At 45.6% G+C, this 25,797-nt stretch overlaps 1 protein-coding gene across 1 annotated transcript; it reads left to right on the top strand.

The window, feature by feature from the left end:
- The first annotated feature begins 1,224 nt into the window (after nt 1-1,224).
- Nucleotides 1,225-25,539, top strand: ret (ret proto-oncogene receptor tyrosine kinase). Its single transcript, XM_084450005.1, has 20 exons — nt 1,225-1,455; nt 12,337-12,582; nt 12,950-13,252; nt 13,699-13,937; nt 14,051-14,246; nt 14,363-14,562; nt 15,500-15,782; nt 16,843-16,974; nt 17,836-17,946; nt 18,061-18,174; nt 18,592-18,848; nt 18,944-19,091; nt 19,856-19,963; nt 20,044-20,261; nt 20,502-20,624; nt 20,742-20,812; nt 20,903-21,040; nt 21,331-21,430; nt 23,389-23,536; nt 24,564-25,539. Exons 1-20 carry the CDS (start codon nt 1,392-1,394, stop codon nt 24,725-24,727), a joined length of 3,363 nt encoding a protein of 1,120 aa, XP_084306131.1. The 5' UTR covers nt 1,225-1,391; the 3' UTR covers nt 24,728-25,539.
- The last annotated feature ends 258 nt before the right edge of the window (nt 25,540-25,797 follow it).

Raw genomic sequence — 25,797 nt, 5'->3', positions numbered from 1 at the left:
GTCACTAGCCAGGGTGCTCCGGTGTGTCACTAGCCAGGGTGCTCCAGTGTGTCACTAGCCAGGGTGCTCCGGTGTGTCACTAGCCAGGGTGCTCTGGTGTGTCACTAGCCAGGTGTGTCACTAGCCAGGGTGCTCCAGTGTGTCACTAGCCAGGTGTGTCACTAGCCAGGGTGCTCCGGTGTGTCACTAGCCAGGGTGCTCCGGTGTGTCACTAGCCAGGTGTGTCACTAGCCAGGTGTGTCACTAGCCAGGGTGCTCCAGTGTGTCACTAGCCACACCGACATTGATTGGAGAGATTGTAGTGTGATTGACCGGTGCCCTGTCCTGAGGGCAGGATAATGCATCCCTCCACAGATGCCAGGATAATCAGCTGGTCTAAGAAGGACCCCACACTTTTACTGTAGGGCCAGCATTCAACTTCCCCAGTCTGTAAGGAGACAAGGCAAGGATTCAACCACTGGTCTGCCTGGGTCACTGACTTCAGACCGAGCACAGATCCCAGTCACACGTACCCAACATCGGCCAGACTGAGGTTCCATTGAGTCAGAATTCTACCTGGCAGTGTTTGGGTTCTATTGGATACATGATCCCTGGCGGTTGGTTCTAAGAGGTCAGTTCTGCAGGTATTTGGGAGACCAGTAGAGTATCAGGAACCCGTGAGATTGGTGGGTTTCTGTCTATCCAGGCAGAACCATCCAGCTACAAGCCACCCACTCTTTGGCACCAGGTCATATGGGCACTTGGGTTGGCTTATTGACCAGGATCATGTTGTTTACATACTGTATAGGTCTAGTTGAAATTGTTAAAACCAAAGGTGGAAAACATGCATTATGATATAGGCTACTATAGCAATATTTCAATACAGGATACAATATGTATTCTTGGGAAATAAGGTGACCTTTTATCCATGCATACCTTTATTGAGGAACTGGTCTGATATAGTCTTCAATAATGAGATTTAGGGTAATTGATCAATACACTGTCAAATAGTGATATTGTATTCAACCGCGCAGTGATAATGAGGATAGTCTTTGTAATAACATTCTTACTTTTTGTTTTCTGAAGATAGTATCGTGCGTGCTGCTCCGGAAGGACCATCGCAGCATATTAGCCTGGCCTGGTCCTCCTCCCCCCGCACTGCTCGCCATTAGCCTGGCCTGGTCCTCCCTGGTCCTCCCTGGTCCTCCCCCCGCACTGCTCGCCACAGTCGGTCAAGCAGCAAAAGCTGCAGGAAGCAGCCTCTCCATGGGACGCGCGCTGTGAGGACTTCATCAGCTGCTCGGAGCTACGGACACGGGGACTGGCTTCATCTCCGGCTTTATCTTTTTTTATTCATAGGGTCTCTCACTCTTGCTTATTCATCCTGAAACTTTCACTTATGATTGTCGATTATGGAGCCGACGTGCTGTTTCTCACTGGGAAACATCGTGTTCATCTTCTTACTGTGGTGTGAAGGTAAGGAGCAATTAACCTCAATTAGATCGCCTTGATCACAGCCTGCCGTATTAAATACCTATTATAACCTAAACAAAGTTGAAAAGAGTGTTCAAAGTCTATTTTGGAGAGGTATTTGGGCAAGCGTCCATGCAAACCTTCTGTAATGTTTGTCCGTAAATGTGTAGCAAACAGAGATCATGTTGTAGGCTACGATGTGCGCTTGTGAAGCATTAAACATGGAATTTAGCCTGAAAGTTTGGTGAATTAGAACAAAACCTCTCATTTTCGAGTTATTTAGTGTTTATTATTATGCTTTATTATGAAGAGAATTAGGTGGAACTATAAGAGGGTGTGGGCTGGAGAAACACCTTTGAAGAAATGCAGTATTAAGCCTGTTTTACCGAAGGTGAAACGCGCAATGCCAAACCTCTGCTCTGGACTTCATACATTTTGTTTGGAGATTCTGGCCGCTGAAATTGTTTAGTGAAGCATAATGTCCCAAGATATAGACTAACCGGTAGAAAAGTTAGGAAAATCTGATTGTGTCCATTTGTCCGAGTTGCCTTAGCCTATAGCATGTTTGGACATACCAATTTGCTTCAGTTATTGTTTGAGTTTACTGAGTTTTTATAGATTAAATTTAAAAAAAAAAATATATGCCTATCTAAAGCCCTGATCAACCATGAGTCTGCAGTAAATAGCGTTATTGTAGTCTCACATCACTATATGTTGCCTATGGCATTGGCATGACGGCACATGTGACACTGCCCAGAGTAAAATGCATGCAGCTATATATCATAATATTATAATCCCATTCTCAATCCCACTGCCCAACTGTACTAACACTCTCCCCCCAGACGGACTATATATAAAGTCTAACTCATGGTTCAAGAGTGTGCAGATCGCAGCGTGTCTATGCCTGTGAAAACATAATAGACGTTCAAATATACACCATGGTTGTGGAACATTTTGAGGATTTTGATAGATAATCTATTCGTTGTCAGACCATACTCTAGTTTGGTTATTCAGTATATTTACTTATTTACTTCGTCTAGCAGGTCAGTTTTATGTGCAGATATTTTGAATTGATTGAATACTTTGGCATTAGGCCTAGGCTATCACGCACCCCTGCCTCTATGTGGAGGCCCACCTATAAACTACGTAATGGCCATTTGGAGTAGTTGTGTAGCTACGATGATTAATGAAATAGGCTACTTTAGATGAAATATAGAGCCATGTTCTTTCATTATGTTTAATTGTGGCAGCAGTAGGACATTTAATAGACCTAGCTTTTTACAAAATGTATCCTAGTCCTACCATAATATTCATTGTTTTCAGTCGCCCAGTAAATCATATTAGGAATAAGGATAGCTATAGGCTATTGTACTATTGTAGTGCCATACAATTTGAAGAGGCTATGCTACTTGTACCAAAAGGACACGTCCAAATATCAGAGAAATGCTGGTGTTAATAGGCTAGTAGCTGTGTGGTTGATTGAGTTGAGTTATACTAGCCTACATTGAGAGTTGATCCATGTTGTTATTGTGAGGTGTTAGCTGTGTGGTTTATTGAGTTGAGTTATACTAGCCTACATTGAGAGTTGATCCATGTTGTTATTGTGAGGTGTTAGCTGTGTGGTTTATTGAGTTGAGTTATACTATCTTACATGGAGAGTTGATCCATGTTGTTATTGTGAGGTGTTGAGACCCCAGGTAGGCCTGTGAGCGGGTCATCTGGCCCTTTGTCTCTGCGCGTCCGTGGGCAGGTGCGCGGCAGGTGCGCCCGTCTCTGGACAAACATCGCATGTTTGTTTTCTGGAGGAAAATATTGCCTGTTAAACAATAGAAGGCCCCGTTCTGGTTGCAAATGAAGTTTTAACCCCCATCTGAAACACACAGACCATCGATTCCTTTTCTTTTACTGTCATATTAAATGTGTCTCTGGATAGACTAGGCCTATATGCGTAGGATACTAGCCTGTGTGTTCCGACCCATGACAGGTGTTGGCTGCTTTCATCACTGTTTAACTACAGACCAATATCTTCCTTATATGCACACTTTGGAAACATTTAGGCATACATCATTTTTGGAAACGTTTTAATTAAATGAAAGACAACACAATGATCAGATGAAAGACTGACAATGATTTTCTCTCTCATGTTTGTTTTCTTGTTCAAATAAGAATGAGTGACTCACCTCACACATGCACTGAGGAGGGTAGTTCATTGTCTCTGGATCAACTGTGAGCAAGCATGATGAACTCTGTTGAGAGAATGAGGAACCAAATGTGTTTGAAGAACCAACGTGTTTAGAGGAGAAGGAAAATGTATCATACCACCCATATTTCCTATGATGATTGTCTGGTAGAAGATTCATTTACACAATGGCTTTCATTTACAACTACCCTTAGTTAACCTTTAGTCTTCAGTAGGTTTTGGATATTAACAGCCAGGTTCTAATTATTGTATTGATACAGTACAATAGACAACATGGCCGCCTGAAGTCACACATGGCTGGTGATCTACATGGCGATTCCTGCTGAGGTAATCACACAAAGGAAATAGCAGATCAATGGCAGCGTAATGGACATCAGTGTTGAAATGGTGCCTGCAAAGAAGTCGGTGTCAGGCAGGAGTCCAGCAGGAAAAGTCAATGGAAATACTTGATGGAAAATAGTCTGTTAATCTGCTTTAAGAAAGAGATATAGTTTGTCAAATGTCCTATTATCCTATCGCCAGAGTAAAGTTTTCATACGGAGGAAATATCTGTAGACAGGTCAACTACTGTCAATTTGTAAATATAGAATCTGGAAGTGGACACAGATGAACCACATTTTCAAAGTCACACTGGTCAAGGATTTAGGGGTTTCATTCATGTTTTTTCTCAGAGTCAGATCTGACTCAGTTCCATGATTGAACCAGTGGGAGCTATAGAGTCAAAATGCTGCAGATATAAAACAGCTTCAGGTTCAAAGTTCAACTCCGGTTCCTCAGTTTCCCTCAGCAGTACTTCTATGATGAATCCAGATGATTTCAGATCCACTCTGACCTCTGACCCCTCACCTGTAGCACCACAAGGAGACACGGATGTTTTTATTTAAAAGCATTGATCTGTGGGTCTGCTGCTGTGACTTCTTTGCTGCATCTTTGACCCTGTCATGCCCTCTGACCTCAGAAACCCTAACCCGAGTGGTAATCTCCAGCGATGGCCCCCGCGTCCCCCAGGATGCTGTGTTAGCAGTGGCGTTAGTTGCTTTCTTCCTTGCATTAGCACAATCATTTTCATCAGTATCCATCGCTTTTGAGTAGCGCCAGACCAATAAATCTCATTTGATACATGGTGCTATTTGATTTAGGCCCTTATTACATTATATGATTTAGTTAGGCTTGTGTCTTGGGTTGCTCATGGTTAAATTATAAATCGTCTCAATTTTCCACTCTTGCTGTCACTGCATTTCTTTTAGTCTAATTGGAAAACACCATGATGCTCCTTGAGTGTTTGTTCTTTGTTTTGTTTCATTTAAATACCCGGGTCTCCATGGAAGGGGAGACTATTTCTAATTTCTTCAGAGCAAGAACTGAAACATTATCTGCTTCAACAGCGCTTACAGCAGTAATGTCTAGCGTGTTTAGATTAAAGACCTTGTCTGTTCTCCCATAGGGTCAGTAAGGGCTTTCTGGCTCGTTACCAGAGCATTACCAAGTTGATACACTGGATTTAAAACACATGTTGTCACAATTTTAATAACGGCGTTAAAACAGAGGCATGACAGCGACTTCATTTGAGTCCTCGTGTGGTTCATCACGTCCGCGCTGCTAGGGGTTGGGTAACGGGGCGCTGCTAGGGGTTGGGTAACGGGGGGAGGCTGATTCTGAACATGACCACCAAAAAGACTACGATTGACTCAGATGTCCTTAGTGGGGAACACCTTATATAATCCTTAATTGGTTTACTGTCATGACTGTGAGGGTCCTTGATCCCCCGCCTCTACTGCTTCCACTGCTGTACCCTCCCCCCCCCCCCTTCCCCCCCCCCCACATTGTCAGTAAAGGGTCACCCCCGCCCCCCCCCACCCCTCCCCGAATCTAATTTGCTTTGGTGGAAGGACAAGGAGACATTGATTGAAATTGTGTCCTCGGGACATTTAGTGTTCTTTCTTTCACGTGGGTCTTGACGCGTTGTTTCCCCGTGGTCAGTCATGCATGCGCTGTTTGACCGGCCATTAGAACAATGAACAACACAAAGACGCGCTGTTCCTCTGTGGCTGTGAGCCGGCCGGTCAGAGAGGGATGCTGGGAGCCGGCCGGTCAGAGAGGGATGCTGGGAGCCGGCCGGTCAGAGAGGGATGCTGGGAGCCGGCCGGTCAGAGAGGGATGCTGGGAGGTCGGGGCGTTAGGATGTCCTCACACGGGCAACCTGACCTGCTGGACTAATACCCTTCTGTCTGTTTGTTGAAACTGTGGCACCTTGATAAATGCTCTGGGATGTCTAGACCGTGTCGACTCGTCCCCTGAAACAAGCGCTCAACTGATCTGCTAAATAAATAAACAAACAAACAAACAAACAAACAAACAAACAAATAAATAAATAAACAAATAAATAAATAAATAAATAAATAAATGAATAAATAAATAAAAAGAGTTCAACTCAAGTTAATGTTTTTGAGAATGCTAATTATGATCCCTCCAGGGATCATTCAGTGATTCAGTAACTTTTTTTCTTTAAAGCAAATTCAGGCATTCGGCGACTTAATTATCAAAATCAGTGACCCATGGACAAGGAAGTGTTGTCTGTTTAGTCAAGCGAGCGTGAAACCTGGTAGAAGTTTAGCTCTTTATGAAAATGCTAATCAACAGCAATTCATGTTTATGTTGTCTAACTGATCACGTGGACAACATTCATGTGAGAATCCATCTCTTTACAGCTGCAGTCATGTGCATCACAACATTTTCTGAAAGTGGTCTAATGATGATGGCATCAGACTCCATCTGCGTCTGTTATGATGTGTCACTTGTTCCATTGTGATGTCCCCATTCCCAAGGGAATTCAGAAACTGAATTTGTAGTTCCAGCAACCCCCTAAGGAGATGTGATATTAGATTTCGTGATGACTGATGAACATGGTACATTGCTTTTCGGCTCCTGTAATCTCTGAAGTATAATTGGATTACATGATGGGAATAATTGATTATTGTGTTATGGCATGTAGTATCATGGTTTCAGTGACCTACCTATTCCTCTGTAGATCTGAATCACATTTCCCCTTACAGACCAAATTAGAGAATTAATCTATTTATTAACCAACTTGCTATCACATAAATGGTTTATTGTGTGTTTTATTTAGCCAATTATTGTACTTTTTCCTTTTTATTTCCTTTTCTTGATCAATATTATTTCTTTGGAACAAACCAGAGGCTTTATTTGAGATGTGCAGCTGAACTCCAACCCACATGTTAAACACAAAACCATCTCCCTAGCATGACAAAGTCATCTTGTATATCGACAATGCAAACCAAGAAGGGGAGAATATAAAACAGAAATCAATAACAACTTTCATCAATTGAGTTATAGCTTCATTTGCAGCCTTTTAGTTAATTGAATCTTTGCAGAGAATCTTAGTAACTATTTAATCTGTGGGAAGGAGTGATCATCGCAGAGTGATTATGGCAGGCAGTGATCCATCTCAACGGACTATGACTGGCAAAAATATCCCTCTCTAGAGTCTGCCCACTGTGAACCAAATTAGAGATTACTCTCGTGGACCATCGAGCAGATTTTAGTTCATAGTTACTTCGTTCTTTACATATACTGGAAAGATAAGATAAGCCATGTTTGTTCTTTGTAAATGATTGCATGGGTAAGCTTTTTCTCTAGTCTAGCTCATCAGTTTAAAACAATCAGTGTGACTGTTCATTAGTATTGCCATTGATTGGTGAGCTGCCAGATACTAGCCTCTCCAGCGGGTCGTTACTGGGGCAGATGCACTGAGCGTTGACCTTGAGCAGACAGGGGGTTGGCCCCTCCCCCTGAACTCGCTGCCCAGACTCGACCAGTCAGACGCAGGACTAGCGCAGTGACCCGCCAAGGTCAGGTATTGTGGTCAGGTAGGGTCTGTCTAGGAGCTGGGGTGAATTAATGAGGAATAAATCGTAGGTGTGAGATGTGTCTCCAGCGTTGGTGTCTAGCTGTGGCCTCAGACAGAGGGAGAGACTCGCTCTACATGAGCTCATAGATGGTAAATCTCTCTGGCGATCTACGGGGTGAGCTAATTGAGTTTCCGTCTTTGTCCTCCTGGATGACGGAGGGGAGGGTCTCACTCTGTGAGCTCAGACCAATACGAACCCTTCCTCAGATAAACAACGAGTACAAGCGGCCATTTTCTCAGGCTTGGTTTATTTCACACATTTTATCACTGTCGATAAAATAGGAGACACATCTCCCACAATGTTATTTCTCAATGATACTGGTCACATAAAATGTTGTCATTTAATCATCTAATGTAATCATTTTCGAATTGAAGGACTTTTGAGATGATCGCTCTCTATCCTTTTGCAATCTCTTCAATAATATCTCTGAACTGAAATCAATGCCCAAATTGCATCAGAGCGTTTCCCCGTCATGGTCCTTCATGTGGTTATGAGAGGTCGCAGGCGTGGTCGCAGGCGTGATCATATCTGCCCGTGACTATGGTAACATTGACTATCTCTGGGCCTCCGTCCTCACAGGGCGGCGTTTAGGAGAACTCATGAGTCATTCCGGGGAAACATTCATGGCACCACAGAACAAAGACCTGATTTGCTGAAAAATCAGCGTGCTTGACCCATTCAATTAATTAGCTTTCATATAAACTGCTTACTTTCTGTTGGCTTCAGTCCTGGAAATAAATTGAATTTTGAATGACATAAACGGATTGTGTGGCGCACAGTTCTCTGTGGCCAGCTTGAAGCCAAAGTCAACCCTCACTAGAGACCCTACTGGTCCCACCTACAGTTTTGTACACGCCTAGTTGTGGTCATCCAGGGCGTAACGGAGGTAATTTAAATACATGCTGAGAGGAGTTTATTAGAGGTCATTTTAGCACTTTGTCCAAATTCATTAAGACCATACTTTGTGGGAAGAGGCCTGTCAGTCCATCCTGTCCTGGATCACTAGTGGGCTCTGTCTGTCTGTCTGTCTGTCTTTCTGTCTGTCTGTCTGAGCAGTCCCTCCTGTCCTGGATCACTAGTGGGCTCTGTCTGTCTGTCTGTCTGTCTGTCTGTCTGTCTGTCTGTCTGTCTGTCTGTCTGTCTGTCTGTCTGTCTGTCCCTCCTGTCCTGGATCACTAGTGGGCTCTGTCTGTCTGTCTGTCTGTCTGTCTGAGCAGTCCATCCTGTCCTGGATCACTAGTGGACTCTGTCTGTCTGTCTGGCTGAGCTGAGCTCTTGGATCTGTAGAAAGAGAAATGTCTCCCTCTGGTGGTCACTCAGTGTTGTTGGGATGTTTGAGAATGAATAATATCACTGTTCCATGCAAGGAGTTTCTATCGCTTACAGTCATTAAGTGTTAACTATGTCTGAAAGCATGAATCAGTGCTTTCATGTCTGCGTACTAACGACCCGCCAAAGATATTCATTCGTTTTCATGATTTTAATATCCAATCTCATGTTGTTTTCTCATGTGTGCTTGGTTTCCAGATGCATTGCTGTGGTTTCTGTTCTTCTGCTCTATTTTTAAGCACACAGAATGTTATTTTTGGCGATGGTTAGGAATAGATTTTTGTAGTGGATAATGTTCACCTCTAGAATTTGAGATGTGCTATGACATGGAACCTCTTTGCCTCAACTGAATATTGCGAGCAGTTAACCCTAACGCTAGTCTCGCGATGCCAGACCCTAATCCTACCCATAACCCTCTCTGTTTGTTTGCGTCTGAGCCAGGCTTTTAATAAAGGGGGTGGTAGCTCTCCTGAATGTATCTCCATCCTTCAGGAAGACCGGCCACATTTGATCCATCAATCCGACCTCCTGTCATCCAAGAGCCGCTTAATTAAATCAATGTCTGAAACCAGAGCCGAGGCCTCGACTGCACCAACAGAAATAGAAAATCTACTTTCCCTGTCTGCTAATGACATTAGTGCGTTCCCTAAATGGCCGCCCACCGTGGTCTGACAGGAACACAGCAGGGATGCAGTTACAAGCTGAACGCTCACATCTTCATTTTCCTGTAAAACATGCAGCCTGCTATTGCGCTTTATAGATCACCCCCCAACCCCCCCAGTCCTAGCAGGTAATGATTCATCTCTTCATGGTATCATGTTCTCCCCTGTAATTAAACTTCCTAAGGTGAACCCAAGGACAAACGGAAGCCATGTCTTATTGACCATGTGAGAAAGTCATCAGCGGCGCTGCGTGGCGCCATTTGAGCCTCCGGTTCCATTTCCCTGGACTGACGGGTGTCAGATATTTAAATAAACGAAAAGCAGAATATGTCATCATGTTAGGTACATATGTTTATTATCACCCAGGCTCCCGAATGCAGGGATGTCGTTATCGTTGACAGGAAACGTGGCATAATTGAAAAATCCAAAGGGAGAAAAATCGGATAATTTATCATATCCACACCAATATATCCCGCAGCCAAAGATAATGTCACAGTGAAAGCCTCTAGAACTGACAAGACCACACAATCAATAGACCAGCATCAATAGACCAGCATCAATAGACCAGCATCAATAGACCAGCATCAATAGACCAGCATCAATAGACGAGCGTGGGGCCTGAGCTGCCAGGATAAGGACGGTGAATAGAGTCAAATGAGCGTTTGAGATGTGTGTCTGTTTAGTTTCCTCCTGTGATTCATCACATTCATCACATCCAAGTATCCTTCTGCAGCACTGAGACTGTGACCGGGTGTGTGGGTGTGTGGTTGTGTGGGTGTGTGGTTGTGTGGGTGTGTGGGTGGGTGTGTGGGTGTGTGGGTGTGTGGTTGTGTGGTTGTGTGGGTGTGTGGGTGTGGGTGTGTGGGTGTGTGGTTGTGTGGGTGTGTGGCTGTGTGGGTCTGTGGGTCTGTGGTTGTGTGGGTGTGTGGTTGTGTGGGTGTGTGGTTGTGTGGTTGTGTGGGTGTGTGGGTGTGTGGTTGTGTGGGTGTGTGGTTGTGTGGGTGTGTGGTTGTGTGGGTGTGTGGTTGTGTGGGTGTGTGATTGTGTGGGTGTGTGGGTGTGTGTGGGTCTGTGGGTGTGTGTGGGTGTGTGAGTGTGTGGGTGTGTGTGGGTGTGTGGGTGTGTGGGTGTGTGTGGGTGTGTGATTGTGTGGGTGTGTGGGTGTGTGGGTGTGTGTGGGTGTGTGGTTGTGTGGTTGTGTGGTTGTGTGGTTGTGTGTGGGTCTGTGGTTGTGTGGGTGTGTGGTTGTGTGGGTCTGTGGGTGTGTGGGTGTGTGGTTGTATGGGTCTGTGGGTGTGTGGGTGTGTGGGTGTGTGGGTGTGTGTGGTTGTGTGGGTGTGTGGGTGTGTGGGTGTGTGTGGGTGTGTGGGTGTGTGTGGGTGTGTGGGTGTGTGTGGGTGTGTGGGTGTGTGGGTGTGTGGGTGTGTGTGGGTCTGTGGTTGTGTGGTTGTGTGGTTGTGTGGATGTGTGGGTGTGTGGGTGTGTGGGTGTGTGGTTGTGTGGTTGTGCGGTTGTGCGGTTGTGCGGGTCTGTGGGTGTGTGTGGGTGTGTGGGTGTGTGGGTGTGTGGTTGTGTGGGTCTGTGGGTGTGTGGGTGTGTGGTTGTGTGGGTGTGTGGGTGTGTGGTTGTGTGGTTGTGTGGTTGTGCGGGTGTGCGGGTGTGCGGTTGTGCGGGTGTGCGGTTGTGTGGGTCTGTGGTTGTGTGGGTGTGTGGTTGTGTGGGTCTGTGGGTGTGTGGTTGTGTGGGTCTGTGGGTGTGTGGGTGTGTGTGTGGTTGTGTGGGTCTGTGGGTGTGTGGTTGTGTGGTTGTGTGGGTCTGTGGTTGTGTGGGTCTGTGGGTGTGTGGTTGTGTGGGTGTGTGGTTGTGTGGGTGTGTGGGTGTGTGGGTGTGTGGTTGTGTGGGTGTGTGGTTGTGGGTGTGTGGGTGTGTGGGTGTGTGGTTGTGGGTGTGTGGGTGTGTGTGGTTGTGTGGGTGTGTGGGTGTGTGGGTGTGTGGGTATGTGTGGGTGTGTGGGTGTGCGGGTCTGTGGTTGTGTGAGTGTGTGGGTGTGTGGGTGTGTGGTTGTGTGGTTGTGTAGTTGTGTGGTTGTGTGGGTCTGTGGGTCTGTGGTTGTGTGGGTGTGTGTGGGTGTGTGGTTGTGTGTGTTCTCTGTTCTCACCAGCTCTGTGCCACAGGTTTCTCAGGTTTCTCAGGTATCTAAAGACTCTTAGGTCAGCTGGGCGATTGTAGTCAAGGTCAGATTTGTGAGTTTGCATCTAGACATGAAACAATCAGGCGCAACACATGGCATCGCTACCAGCTATAGGAGGAGGAGGAGGAGGAGGAGGGAGGGAGGGAGGTGGGGCGGCCAGCGGGGGAGGGAGGGAGGTCCCCGGGTTGGATCCCATATCCTGGCTGGGTGCCGAGGTGCCTTTGAGCAAGACTCTGAACGACGGGAAGGGTTAAGAGCAGGAGAACAATTTAATCGGTGGACATTCCTGTTATTTTGTGTGTGTGCGTGTGCGTGTGTGTGTGCATGTGTGTGTGTGTGTGTGTGCGTGTGCGTGTGCGTGTGCGTGTGCGTGTGCGTGTGTGTGTGTGCGTGTGCGTGCGTGCGTGTGTGCGTGTGTGTGTGTGTTTGTTGTTGTTTTTGTTATGTTTGTTATGTTTGAATACAGTGCGGAGGTGCTGAGTGGTACATATTATTGCACTGATCTGTAATACAGTAGTTAAAACAGATGGTAAAAGCAGCTTTGAGATCAGCGTGTTCTTCCTCCCCTCGCAGGCGCGGCTGGGCTGTACTTCCCCCAGAATGACTACTCAGAGATCGTCTTCGTGGGCCAGGCTGCTGGCTCACCTGTGCTCCAGGTGCACGCCATGCTGGAGAGCGCCGCTGAGAGGCCCTACTTCTACCTGTGCTGGGCCAACCCCACCAGACCCCCGGCCCACGCCGCCTGGTTCCACATGGACCACACCACGGGACTCCTGTCCATGAACAAAACCCTGGACTGGACCGACTTCGACTCGCAGTGTGAGTTACACATGGACATTTGTGCAAATTCATATTCTATTCTTTCCCGCCAACCTTAAATTACCATTTTGTAATACATGTTATCGTGCATGTTATGGTTTTCAGTTGTAATACATGTTATCGTGCATGTTATGGTTTTCAGTTGTTTTAGTTGTGATACAAGATTAGTTGAATTGCTTGATCTGCTTGCATGCTTTTTGGATACTACAGTAATAGCGCTTGGCTTCCAGGTAATATGTCATGTTCAGTGATCTGCTTTCAGGACGGTAATGTGATTGCATAAAAGTAAGAAGTGCTTGGTCATCAATAAAAGCACTGACTGAGATTAAACTGCTGCTTTGGTCTTGCTGTGGCTGTGTCTCATCAGATAAGAGCTTGGTGTCGGTGAGAAAGCTGACCCTGAGTGTCACCGTGGCCACCAAGCCCGTCAGGAGGTTCCACTGTGGCCCCTCTCCCGTCCGTGTGAAGCTGACGTTTGTCAACGCCACGGTGCCACTGTGTGACCAGACCAAAATGGAGACGCTATGCTTTCCTGACCCCGACCCCCAGGGCAACATCAACAACCCCCACATCAGGGAGAACCGCTTCCCCGGGGCCCTGAGGCAACTCCGCCGCCTCACCAGGCTCAACGTCTGCCCCAACTACACCATCTCCTACAGCGTCGAATCAGGTTAGCCATGCTACATGCTACATCTCCTACAGCGTCGAATCAGGTTAGCCATGCTACAGGTTAGCCATGCTACAGGTTAGCCATGCTACAGGTTAGCAATGCTACATGCTACATCTCCTACAGCATCGAATCAGGTTACATTACATTACATTACAGTAATTTAGAAGACGCTTTTATCCAAAGCGACTAACAATAATTGCATTTAATGTAGGAAAAGCCAATGTACTACTACTCACCAGAACTCACAAGTGCATCTTCTTTCTAAAACAAGTGACTAAGAGCATAATCTAGTGCTGAAGGCAAAGTGCAAGAATAGCAATCTAAAATACAATAGGTGCTTAAGAGCCATGCCACAGTCACCTGGACCGTCTCTGAGTCCCTTTGCATCACGTTATTAAAAACATCAAACGTGTCTTTATTGTTCTGTCTGTGGCGCTTGGTTGCAGATGTTCCGGCTCCGTTTGCTGTGAATGAGAACACTACTGAGCTGGTGGTGACCGCACCTTTGGATCGTGAGGAGAGGGAGGTGTACACACTGACCCTAGTCTGCTCCGTCCGGACCGAGGACACCATCAGCAAGGTCTTCGTCGGTCTATCGGTCAGCATCTACGATGAGGACGATAACGCACCCTATGTGAACGGAACAGACACAGAGGAGGTTGTGATTGACTTCAATCGCATTGAGGTGAGACATCGCTTTACAGAGGACCTCCAAAACACAGTCCACCATTTTAGAAACATTAGAATGCATTTCGTATGTTTGTATAGTCATGTCTTATGAGGATGTTGGATTTGCAGGGAAATGTTTTTGGCAACCTGTTTGTCTACGACCGAGACACGACCCCCAGGTACCCCAAAGACCAGACCCAGAACCGGTTCGTTGGGAGCATGATGACGAACGACTCCTGGGTCAGAGAAACGTTCACCATCCAACACAGCTTCAGAGAAGAGAAGGCCATTTTTGGCAACGTTAGAGGGACAGTTCACTCGTACAGTGAGTAGATCAATTCCAACTGTCACTTTTTGGTGTGATAAAAAAAACAACACCAAACAAACGTTGACATTATCGTAACAATGAGCACTTCCTGCCCTGTGTTGTGTGTTATCCAGGACTGAAACTCAGACAGAACCTGCCTGTGACGGAAAACCGCACCTTCCAGCTGGACTACCTGGTGAACGACACCACGTACCCTGGCCCTGAGGGCACAGTGATGCTCCACTTCAACATCTCCATCTTACCCGTCCTCATCCACTTCAGCAACGCCACCTTCCAGTTCAGCCTGGCGCGCAGAGCCTCTGTCTACGCTCAGGTAGGGTTCCATGTCTGTCTATAGGTAGGGTTTCATGTCTGTCTATAGGTAGTGTTCCATGTCTGTCTATAGGTAGTGTTCCATGTCTGTCTATAGGTAGTGTTCCATGTCTGTCTATAGGTAGTGTTCCATGTCTGTCTATAGGTAGTGTTCCATGTCTGTCTATAGGTAGTGTCCCATGTCTGTCTATAGGTAGTGTTCCATGTCTGTCTTGTTGTGTCCTCCATGTGTGTGTAACTCTTGAATGGAGGTGCCATGGATGCAAAAAAATTTCAGCTTGCTGACAATAAATTATCGTATCGTAAATACATCTACCGTATGCTCCCTACAACCCCTCTATACTCTCCTACAACCCCTCTATGCTCCCTACAACCCCTCTATGCTCCCTACAACCCCTCTATACTCCCTACAACCCCTCTATGCTCCCTACAACCCCTCTATGCTCCCTACAACCCCTCTATGCTCCCTACAACCCCTCTATACTCTCCTACAACCCCTCTATACTCTCCTACAACCTCTCTATGCTCCCTACAACCCCTCTATGCTCCCTACAACCCCTCTATACTCTCCTACAACCCCTCTATACTCTCCTACAACCCCTCTATACTCTCCTACAACCCCTCTATGCTCTCCTACAACCCCTCTATGCTCCCCTACAACCCCTCTATGCTCCCTACAACCCCTCTATGCTCTCTACAACCCCTCTATGCTCTCCTACAACCCCTCTATACTCTCCTACAACCCCTCTATGGAAACGGTATTCGATAGTTGATGCCTTTAGAACCAGTAATATTTTTGCTCAGTTCCTCACATGCTAGCCTAGCTCGATTGTAGTTATGCTGTGTCCGTCCACTAAAGATGATCATCATCCACGTTCTTAAAGCAGCCCTATTGATGTAAACGTGACTCTAACAGTGGATGTTCCATATCGTTCCAGGTTGGTAGAGTATGCGTGGACAACTGTCTGAGGTTCCAGGGCATCAACGTCACCTACGGGCTGGAGGTAGCGGAGAGGAACGTGTCTGCTAGCATGCAGGGCTGCCACGCGGCCGTCAGCATGGCCCAGAGCCTGAGGGACATGTCGGGGGTCTTGTTCGTGAACGACTCGGAGGCGCTTCGCAGGCCAGAGTGCCAGGAGCTGCAGTACGTGGTGGTGGCCCAGGAGCAGAGCAGGCAGCTGCAGACCAGCGCTCAGATCCTCCTGCTGCTCGAGGGAGATCGTACGTATCAAAGAGGGGGGGGTTTATTTGTTTGGTTTTTTAAAGATATTTTTAGGGAATTTCTGCTTTATTAGGGGCGACTGTAGCTCAGTTGGTAGAGCGGGTCGTTCAATGATCAAAGGGTCATTATATAACGGGTAGGTTTGAGCAAGCTCTCTGATTGGTCAACTGCCGTGTACTAATCACGATAGAACCACGGCTCGTACCATTAATGACGTTAAAGAACGGCATCTCGTGTATTATTGCTTAAGTGGTTCGAATCCCATCTCCGACTGTCCACATGTCGAAGTGTCCTTGAGCAAGACACCTAACCCTAAATTGCTCCCAATGAGCAGGTTAGCACCTTGCATGGCAGCTACCGCCATTGGTGTGTGAGTGTGTGTGTGAATGGATGAATGAGAGGCCATTGTAAAGCGCTTTGAGTGCCGCTAAGGTGGAAAAGCTCTATATAAGTGCAGTCCATTTACCATTTACCATTAAGATAAGACAGTAGAAGGACAGACGAGAGACAGACGAGAGAAAGAGAGAGAGAGAGAGAGAGAGAGAGAGAGAGAGAGAGAGAGAGAGAGAGAGAGAGAGAGAGAGAGAGGACGACATGCAGCACAGGGCGTAGGCCAGATTTGAACCCACGCCGCTGTGGTGAGGACCAGCCTTTACATGATACCCAGCCCATTGAGCCCCATCCTGGATGTTTCTGATAGCAGTACTAAAGACATTTCTGGATTGCTGGTTAGATTGCAGTGTGAATGAAGGTCACCTTTATCACGTGTTGTCTGAACCACACGGTGAATGTGTGTGTTTGTAAGTGTGTGGTTGGTGGTGAATCTGTGTGTTTGTAAGTGTGTGTTTGTAAGTGTGTGGTTGTAAGTGTGTGGTTGTACAGTAAGTGTGTGTTTGTAAGTGTGTGGTTGGTGGTGTATGTGTGTGTTTGTAAGTGTGTGTTTGTAAGTGTGTGTTTGTAAGTGTGTGTTTGTAAGTGTGTGGTTGGTGGTGAATCTGTGTGTTTGTAAGTGTGTGTTTGTAAGTGTGTGTTTGTAAGTGTGTGTTTGGTGTTGCTCAGCCGACAGGCCCGGCCCGGTGGACCAGCGCTCCCTGTCCTGCGCCGAGGGGAGACAGCGAGGAGACTGCGAGGCCATCAGGGGCCTGGGGGCCACCATGGGGAGGTGCCAGTGGAGACAGGGCGCGGAGAAAGGTACAGTATAATAATGATGAGAATAATAATAATAATAATGATGATGATGATGATGATGATGATATTAATAATAACAAAACATTTTATTTGTAACACTTTTCATTTAAAAATCTCAGAGTGCTACAGGTTTAAAAGCATAGCATAACAAAACACAACTGAACAAAAAAAACACAATTTTAGCAGTCAAAGGCCTTTTTAAAAAGGAAAAGGTAGGTTTTTAGGCCATCTGTACCATCACAAGTATACCAGGTACAGTACACCATCAGAATATACCAGGTATATTACACCATCACAAGTATACCAGGTACAGTACACCATCAGAATATACCAGGTATATTACACCATCACAAGTATACCAGGGATATTACACCATCACAAGTATACCAGGTATATTACACCATCACAAGTATACCAGGTATATTACACCATCACAAGTATACCAGGTATATTACACCATCACATGTATACCAGGTATATTACACCATCACAAGTATACCAGGTATATTACACCATCACAAGTATACCAGGTATATTACACCATCACAAGTATACCAGGTATATTACACCATCACAAGTATACCAGGTATATTACACCATCACAAGTATACCAGGTATATTACACCATCACAAGTATACCAGGTATATTACACCATCGCAAGTGACTTTCTCAGGGAACCCTCCCACCAGCTCCTCCAGAGAATTGAAATACTGAATAACTGAAATACTGAATAACTGAAGTACTGAATAACTGAAATACTGAATAACTGAAGTACTGAAGTACTGAATAACTGAAGTACTGAATAACTGAAGTACTGAATAACTGAAATACTGAATCAAACTGTTATTCTGCCCGTCTCCCAGGAATCTCAGAGAGTTATTCGACCTGCTCCCCCGACCTGCGCACGTGTCCTGACGGCTTCTGTGATGCCATCGAGAGCAGGGACATGGCCATATGTCCCCAGGACTGCACAAGTAAAGAGAAACCGCGTGTGCATTTTTACAACCAAACTTTTGGGTTTGTTTGTTTTACAGAATGTGAATACAACAATGAATTCAAAACACTTACATGTCTTTATAACACTGAAGGTGAACCAATCATTGGAGGTCACGAGAGAGGCTTGATGTTTGGCATCAAAGCTGGCTATGGAACGTGCTACTGCTACCTTGAGAAATGCTTCTGCGAGAAGGATGATGTGGAAGGTGAGTTCTTCACATTACACCGTGTCCTAACTACACACGACGCGAGCGAGCGTCAGCGACAAAATGCGTTCCATTGCTTTGTTTTCTATTGTTATATCCTAACTGGACGCGAGAGACGCAGCGCGAAGCGGCACAACGTTTCAACTGCCCTTCTGACGCTCGCCCTGTTCCTATTTCCCTCCTGTCGCTCGCGTTGACGGGCATTCGTTCTTTAACTGTCTTCAGTTGGGAATGTAGACAAATGATGTAACAGAACAGGAAATTGAACGGTTTCAGTTAGGACAGCAAGCATGCGATGTTGCGTTCTGTTGCTCGCGTCGCAAAGCAGTTAGGACACGGTGTTATAAGTCTATTTCTCTGACGACACTCTTGCACACATGAAACATCTTTTCTGATCTTCTGCCCTTGTTTTCTCAGAGGTGTTCTGTGACGACATGTGTAAGACCATCATCGCCACCGCCGTGCTCCTCTCCTTCATCGTCTCCATCCTCCTCTCCTCCTACTTCATCCACCGCTACCACAAGAACTCTCCCAAGCCGCCCATCGCCTCGGCTGAGATGACCTTCCGGCGCCCGGCGCAATCCTACCCAATCAGCTACTCCGCTAACAACATACGACGCGCCTCTCTGGACTCCATGGAGAATCAAGTGGCCATCGACACGTTCAAGATACCTGTACGTTATGAACACCCTTCAGAATGTGCAGTACATTCAATATTTCCACGTATTCCAACAATGGAGGCTGAAATGTTTCCTTCTTGTTTTAACAGGAGGATCCCAAGTGGGAATTCCCTCGTAAAAACCTGGTGTTGGGGAAAACTCTAGGAGAAGGGGAGTTTGGGAAGGTTGTCAAGGCGACGGCTTTCCGGCTGAAAGGAAAGGCAGGTTACACGACCGTGGCTGTGAAAATGCTTAAAGGTGAGACGAGCCAAACAGGAAGTCATAGTATGACTAACACACTGTCCAGTATAGACTAACACACTGCCCAGCAGTCATTTAGCAGACGCTTTTATACAATAATTGCATTTAACGTAGGTAGTCAGTATACTACTACTCACCAGAACTCACAAGTGCATCTCCTTTCTAAACAAGTGACTAAGAGCAGAATCTAGTGCTTAAGCCAAAGTGCAAGAGTTGCAAAATATAAATACGATAGGTGCTTAATCATTGTAGTACTTCTTTGAGAGATGAGTTTTGAGCCTGCGACGAAAGATGAGTAGCAACTCTGCTGTCCTGACGTCAGTAGGCAGTAGGGGTGTAACGATACGATATTGGGTTGACGAAAACAATACGATACGATACACTAAGGGCAGGTGTGAAGCGTTGCAGTAGCGCTGCTGTTCACACCAATAGTGCATTTCTTCACATCTCTACTCCACTACACTTTGTGAATTTAGAGCTTAACTGTTGTAATATCATGGAGAGGCCTAGAGACAAAAGACATGTTTGTTACCAGCGTTGTGTAGCCAGCGTTCACTGATATACAATAAACATATCACAATATTGTTTTCACCATGACGATACGTATTGTGACGTTTCTGTATCGCGATATATTGTGGCACGATATATTGTTACACCCCTAATACACACCCATACAGTAAAGTATACACACATACAATCCCTGTAGTATACATTAGACTCCCAGTCATATCCTCTAATACTTTCTTCTCTTGTTCCCTCAGAGAACGCGTCGCATAGCGAACTCCGCGACCTCCTGTCAGAGTTCACTCTGCTGAAGCAGGTCAACCATCCACACGTCATTAAGATGTACGGGGCGTGCAGCCAGGACGGTGAGGCCTGTTCCCACCTCTCCAAACATCTGGGGATTCAATACTGAGTGTGTTCTGACCTGCTGTCACTCCCTGACTAGGACCGCTGTACCTGATTGTGGAATATGCCAAGTATGGGTCATTGCGCAACTTCCTGCGGGAGAGTCGTAAGGTGGGGCCCAGCTACATGAGCGGAGGGGACGCCAACCGGAACTCCAGCTACCTGGAGAACCCTGACGAGAGGGCGCTCACCATGGGGGACCTGATCTCCTTCGCCTGGCAGATCTCCAGGGGCATGCAGTACCTGGCCGAAATGAAGGTAGAGTCGCTAATTATTAATTTTTAATGAATTAATTATAATTTAATTTTTAGTTAATTAATTTCCTCAGGCTGCTTTTGTATATAAGAATTTGTTCTTAATTGCTTGCCTGGGTAAATAAAGGTTAAATAAAAAATTTATAAAAAATGAATCAATAAGAAAAGAAGCAGCATTTTGTGTGAACAGTGACAGGATATACATGGCCTGTGAAAGCTCAGACTCAGAGCTGTTGTGCTCCAGCTCGTCCACAGGGACCTGGCAGCCAGAAACGTCCTGGTGGCCGAGGGACGCAAGATGAAGATCTCAGACTTCGGCTTGTCCCGAGATGTGTACGAGGAAGACTCGTATGTGAAGAGAAGCAAGGTGAGATTCATGAACCCAAATGTTCTGGGAGCAGATTTTGGACCGGAATATGTTCAACCGTTCATGGGAATGATGCAGACAGAGCTGAGCCGGTGTTGTGTCCGTTCCTCTTCTCAGGGTCGTATCCCGGTCAAATGGATGGCGATAGAGTCCTTGTTTGATCACATTTACACAACCCAAAGTGACGTGTAAGTAACGTGGACTTATGACCCTTTGAATCACGACATTTGCTAACATCAGGTGGTGCGACTCTGATTTGGGGTTTTCTGGCTCCTCAGATGGTCGTTTGGGGTGCTGCTGTGGGAGATCGTGACCCTGGGGGGAAACCCGTACCCCGGCATCGCCCCCGAACGCCTCTTCAACCTCCTCAAGACCGGCTACAGGATGGAGAAACCAGAGAACTGCACGGAGGAAATGTGAGTTCACTTTTACTCACTGTGCTCAATTTTAGACACAGATGTCACTGTTACTCTACCCTGCTCCATTTCATACCCAAGACCTTCGTTATAATGACCGTGGAGTGTCCACTTACAGCCCAGGGACGACTGCGGAAAATTAGCCAGCTGTCTAAATCTGGCAGCGTTGCCTGTGCATATAGAATGAACTTATAAAAACAAAACAAACCCTGGACAGCGTGTCTCTGCAGGTATAATCTGATCAACATGTGTGTCTGCAGGTATAATCTGATCAACATGTGTGTCTGCAGGTATAATCTGATGCTTCGATGCTGGAAGCAGGAGTCGGACAAGAGATCCACGTTCTCAGACATCAGCAAAGAGCTGGAGAAGATGATGGTGAAGAGCCGGGTAGGATCAGACGAAGCTCTGTGTTGATCTGCGGAAGTCTAACCCTAAACTAACCTTAACCTAACCTAACCCTAACCCAACCCTAACCCAACCCTAACCCTAACCTTAACCCAACCCTAACCCTAACCAACCCTAACCCAACCCTAACCCTAACCCAACCCTAACACAACCCTAACACAACCCTAACACAACCCTAACCCTAACCTTAACCCAACCCTAACCCTAACCCTAACCTTAACCCTAACCCAACCCTAACCCTAACCCAACCCTAACACAACCCTAACCCTAACCTTAACCCTAACCCAACCCTAACCCTAACCTTAACCCAACCCTAACCCTAACCAACCCTAACCCAACCCTAACCCTAACCCAACCCTAACACAACCCTAACACAACCCTAACACAACCCTAACCCTAACCTTAACCCAACCCTAACCCTAACCTTAACCCTAACCCAACCCTAACCCAACCCTAACACAACCCTAACCCTAACCTTAACCCTAACCCAACCCTAACCCTAACCCAACCCTAACCCAACCCTAACCCAACCCTAACCCTAACCCTAACCCAACCCTAACCCTAACCCTAACCCAACCCTAACCCTAACCCTAACCCTAACCCTAACCCTAACCCAACCCTAACACAACCCTAACCCTAACCCTGTCCACTGTTCAGAGTGCACCTCAGACACCTCACACTAACCCCAACCCTAACACTAACCCTAACCTCACACTAACCCCAACCCTAACACTAACCCTAACCTCACACTAACCTCAACCCTAACACTAACCCTAACCTCACACTAACCCCAACCCTAACACTAACCCTAACCTCACACTAACCCTAACACTAACCCTAACCTCACACTAACCCCAACCCTAACACTAACCCTAACCTCACACTAACCCCAACCCTAACACTAACCCTAACCTCACACTAACCCCAACCCTAACACTAACCCTAACCTCACACTAACCCCAACCCTAACCCTAACCCTAACCTCACACTAACCCCAACCCTAACCCTAACCCTAACCTCACACTAACCCCAACCCTAACACTAACCCTAACCTCACACTAACCCCAACCCTAACACTAACCCTAACCTCACACTAACCCCAACCCTAACCCTAACCCTAACCTCACACTAACCCCAACCCTAACACTAACCCTAACCTCACACTAACCCCAACCCTAACACTAACCCTAACCTCACACTAACCCCAACCCTAACCCTAACCCTAACCTCACACTAACCCCAACCCTAACACTCACCCTAACCTCACACTAACCCCAACCCTAACACTAACCCTAACCTCACACTAACCCCAACCCTAACCCTAACCCTAACCCTAACCTCACACTAACCCCAACCCTAACACTCACCCTAACCTCACACTAACCCCAACCCTAACACTAACCCTAACCTCACACTAACCCCAACCCTAACACTAACCCTAACCTCACACTAACCCCAACACTAACCCTAACCCTAACCTCACACTAACCCCAACCCTAACACTAACCCTAACCTCACACTAACCCCAACACTAACACTAACCCTAATAATTACACCCACACAGTCCTGAGTGGTCTCGCATGGCCAGTCTCCAGTTTTTCTCCTGTTCTCTCATGTCAAGTACAATTAATGTCCATATTCAGAACATTCCCATAATATACCCTTTGACAGCAAAAACATGGAATTAGCGACATAGTTAGGCTCTGGTCATTTTAGTTTGACACGGAATGTAGAGTTATAAATGGACTGTAAATAAGTATGTAAGTAAGTATGTAAATAAGTATGTAAATAAGTATGTAAATAAATGGAAGGTATTTGAAGGAGTCGAGCGCTGCGATCCGTGCCGTCTGGCGGCGTGTATTTCTGGCCGTGACTTTGTTGCGCATGCTGCTCGTCCGCCTGGTGATTAGCCTAATCAAGCACTGATCTCCCCCTGCCAGGATTACCTGGACCTGGCGGCCTCCACGCCAGCCGACGCCCTGCTGTATGACGACGCCCTCTCTGAAGAGGACACGCCCCTAGTGGACTGTAATAACGCCCCTCTCCCTCGAACCCTCCCCTCCACATGGATTGAGAACAAGCTCTATGGTAGAATCTCCCACGCATTTACTAGATTTTAGAGAAAGGACACAAAAGCTCTCTTTTTTGGCAAGTTGTGATTGGCTGTCCTTAGGCAAGTGTGTGTCTGTGATCTAGGCATGCTTCTCTGACATTCTGAACACCTCCCATTTCTTAGAAAATGAGAGAATCAGTGAAAAAGAGGATCTTGTGTCTGATTTTATTTGGACCTGCTTCTGATGTACAGTACCATATGTAAATATAAAACTATTGCATAATTATCTTTTACTCTATGTAGCCTATTGTAATCCACATTAATTAAACATATTCATTTAATTATTGGACAACTCCATTTTGGATGAAAATGACTTTTCAATACACATTTCAACAACCCCATCTTTTCATTATATATATATATATATGAAAACAACATTGTGACATTTGAAACAGGTCCTTGCTGAATCAATCACTATTTATTATTTGGTTTGGATTCCAAACTGTCTTACATCATCTGAATTTGATGTGTACATTGTCTGATTCCACATTGTTGAACAGAGAAACAGTAAGGCTTTTGAATTAAACTCTCCGGTAATATAGACAGTAGAGAAGAAACTTTGTAAATGTGTTTTCCCAGAACATTCCCACCAAATATTCCAAATGAAGAACTTCCCAACAAGTTCATAAAAAGTATTCAGCAATAAGAGATGGTCAGGGAGGTCACTGCCAACAACCTCCATGATGCATAACATGAGCCAAGGATAACATTGACAAATCACAACAAATACATGTACAATAATGTATCAATGGTTGTGTATTATTCCAATCCAGAATAGCCTGCCCATACTGTACCCTAGGGTCATCAGAGCAGGAGCTGTTTCATCTCTAAAGGGATTGATGAACACACGTTTCCATTCCATAGTATCACATCAGTCTTCAATTCTCATAAAACGGTCTCTCGTCAGACATTACCAGAACAGAGTTTCTTTTGAGAGCCTTACTGTCTGCACTCTACATTTCATTTACTCAGTGCAGAAAAATGATATGTTCTCATTTTTAGGCATGTCATACCCGAACTGGCCCGAGAAGAGCCCGGTCCCGCTAGCGCTCAGCAGACTCGATGCCACTAACCCTGTCTTTACAAGATATGCCAATGATAGTGTTTATGCAAACTGGATGGCGTTGCCTTCACCCGCAAAAATTGTGGACAAGCTTGATAGTTAAAAGCAAAACAACATTGTAGAAAAGATTCCTAATTGGGTAGATGTGTATATTTATATAAAAACCTGTACATATACAATCTGATTGCTTAAGTTGGTTTCCTTTTTTTTCAGTTGCACGGGTATTAAAATGAATTTAAACTGGGAGATTATTAAGTCTATTTGCTGCAAAATGGCTGAAACAACATAGACCATGCTTGAAGCAGCTAGTTGGTATGTTAATCATTACCTCAAGGTCATGTTGGCCAAACTGTATCAACGCATGACTACTGTACTGTACGTACCAGGCTGGATGTCAATGTTCATGTTTTAAAGTGCCTGTGCCGCTTCTAATAGCCTCCAATTATTAGTATACGTCTGTGGATATCTTGTTCCAGCCCAGGAATAAAAGAGGACGTCTTTACCATCACCTGTAGACCTCTGGACATGAGTGGACAAAGGGACAACAATGAGTTTGTTCTGAAAATCTGTAAAGTTTCTACTTGATATGATCATGTTGTTTAAAATGTGACATTTGTTTGCCTGTTTAACGGTTCCCAACTATACCTGCCAAAGAAAATAAGACAATAGTGTTTCGTGAAATTCATTTTTTACACCAAAAATATCAACTAGATGAGAGTTACTGTGTGAAGGACATAAGACTAGATGTACAGTAGAGTTACTGTGTGAAGGACATAAGTTGTACAGTAGAATGGGGCATGTCTGTGTCAAACTGCACTTCACCTCCTGATTCCTTGTAATGACAAAACCTTGTGCAAAAATTATTCTCAAAACAAAATTTGAGTGTTATTAATTGTTATGTTGTTGTTATATGATTTTGTTGCAATCAATAAACGATTAAATATACACAGTCTGCTTATGGTGAAAACCTTCACTTCCTGTCTCTTTCATCAATGATTATTGCATTACAAAAAAAAAAAATCACTTGTTACACCAATGCAAGATGCAAATGCTCTCCAGAAGAACTCACAATACGATGACTCTGAGATGACGAGGGCTGGTTGGAGGCAAGTCTGGACAGGTGAACTAGGACATGCTATGATAATTGGCTATTATCCCAGGTAGGCCTCTCCC

Source organism: Borostomias antarcticus, assembly GCF_949987555.1.
Source record: "Borostomias antarcticus genome assembly, chromosome: 2".
NCBI classification, from domain to species: Eukaryota; Metazoa; Chordata; class Actinopteri; order Stomiiformes; family Stomiidae; genus Borostomias; species Borostomias antarcticus.
The sequence above is the reverse complement of the archived record's forward strand: the minus strand, read 5'-3'. Positions and strand labels throughout refer to the sequence as shown.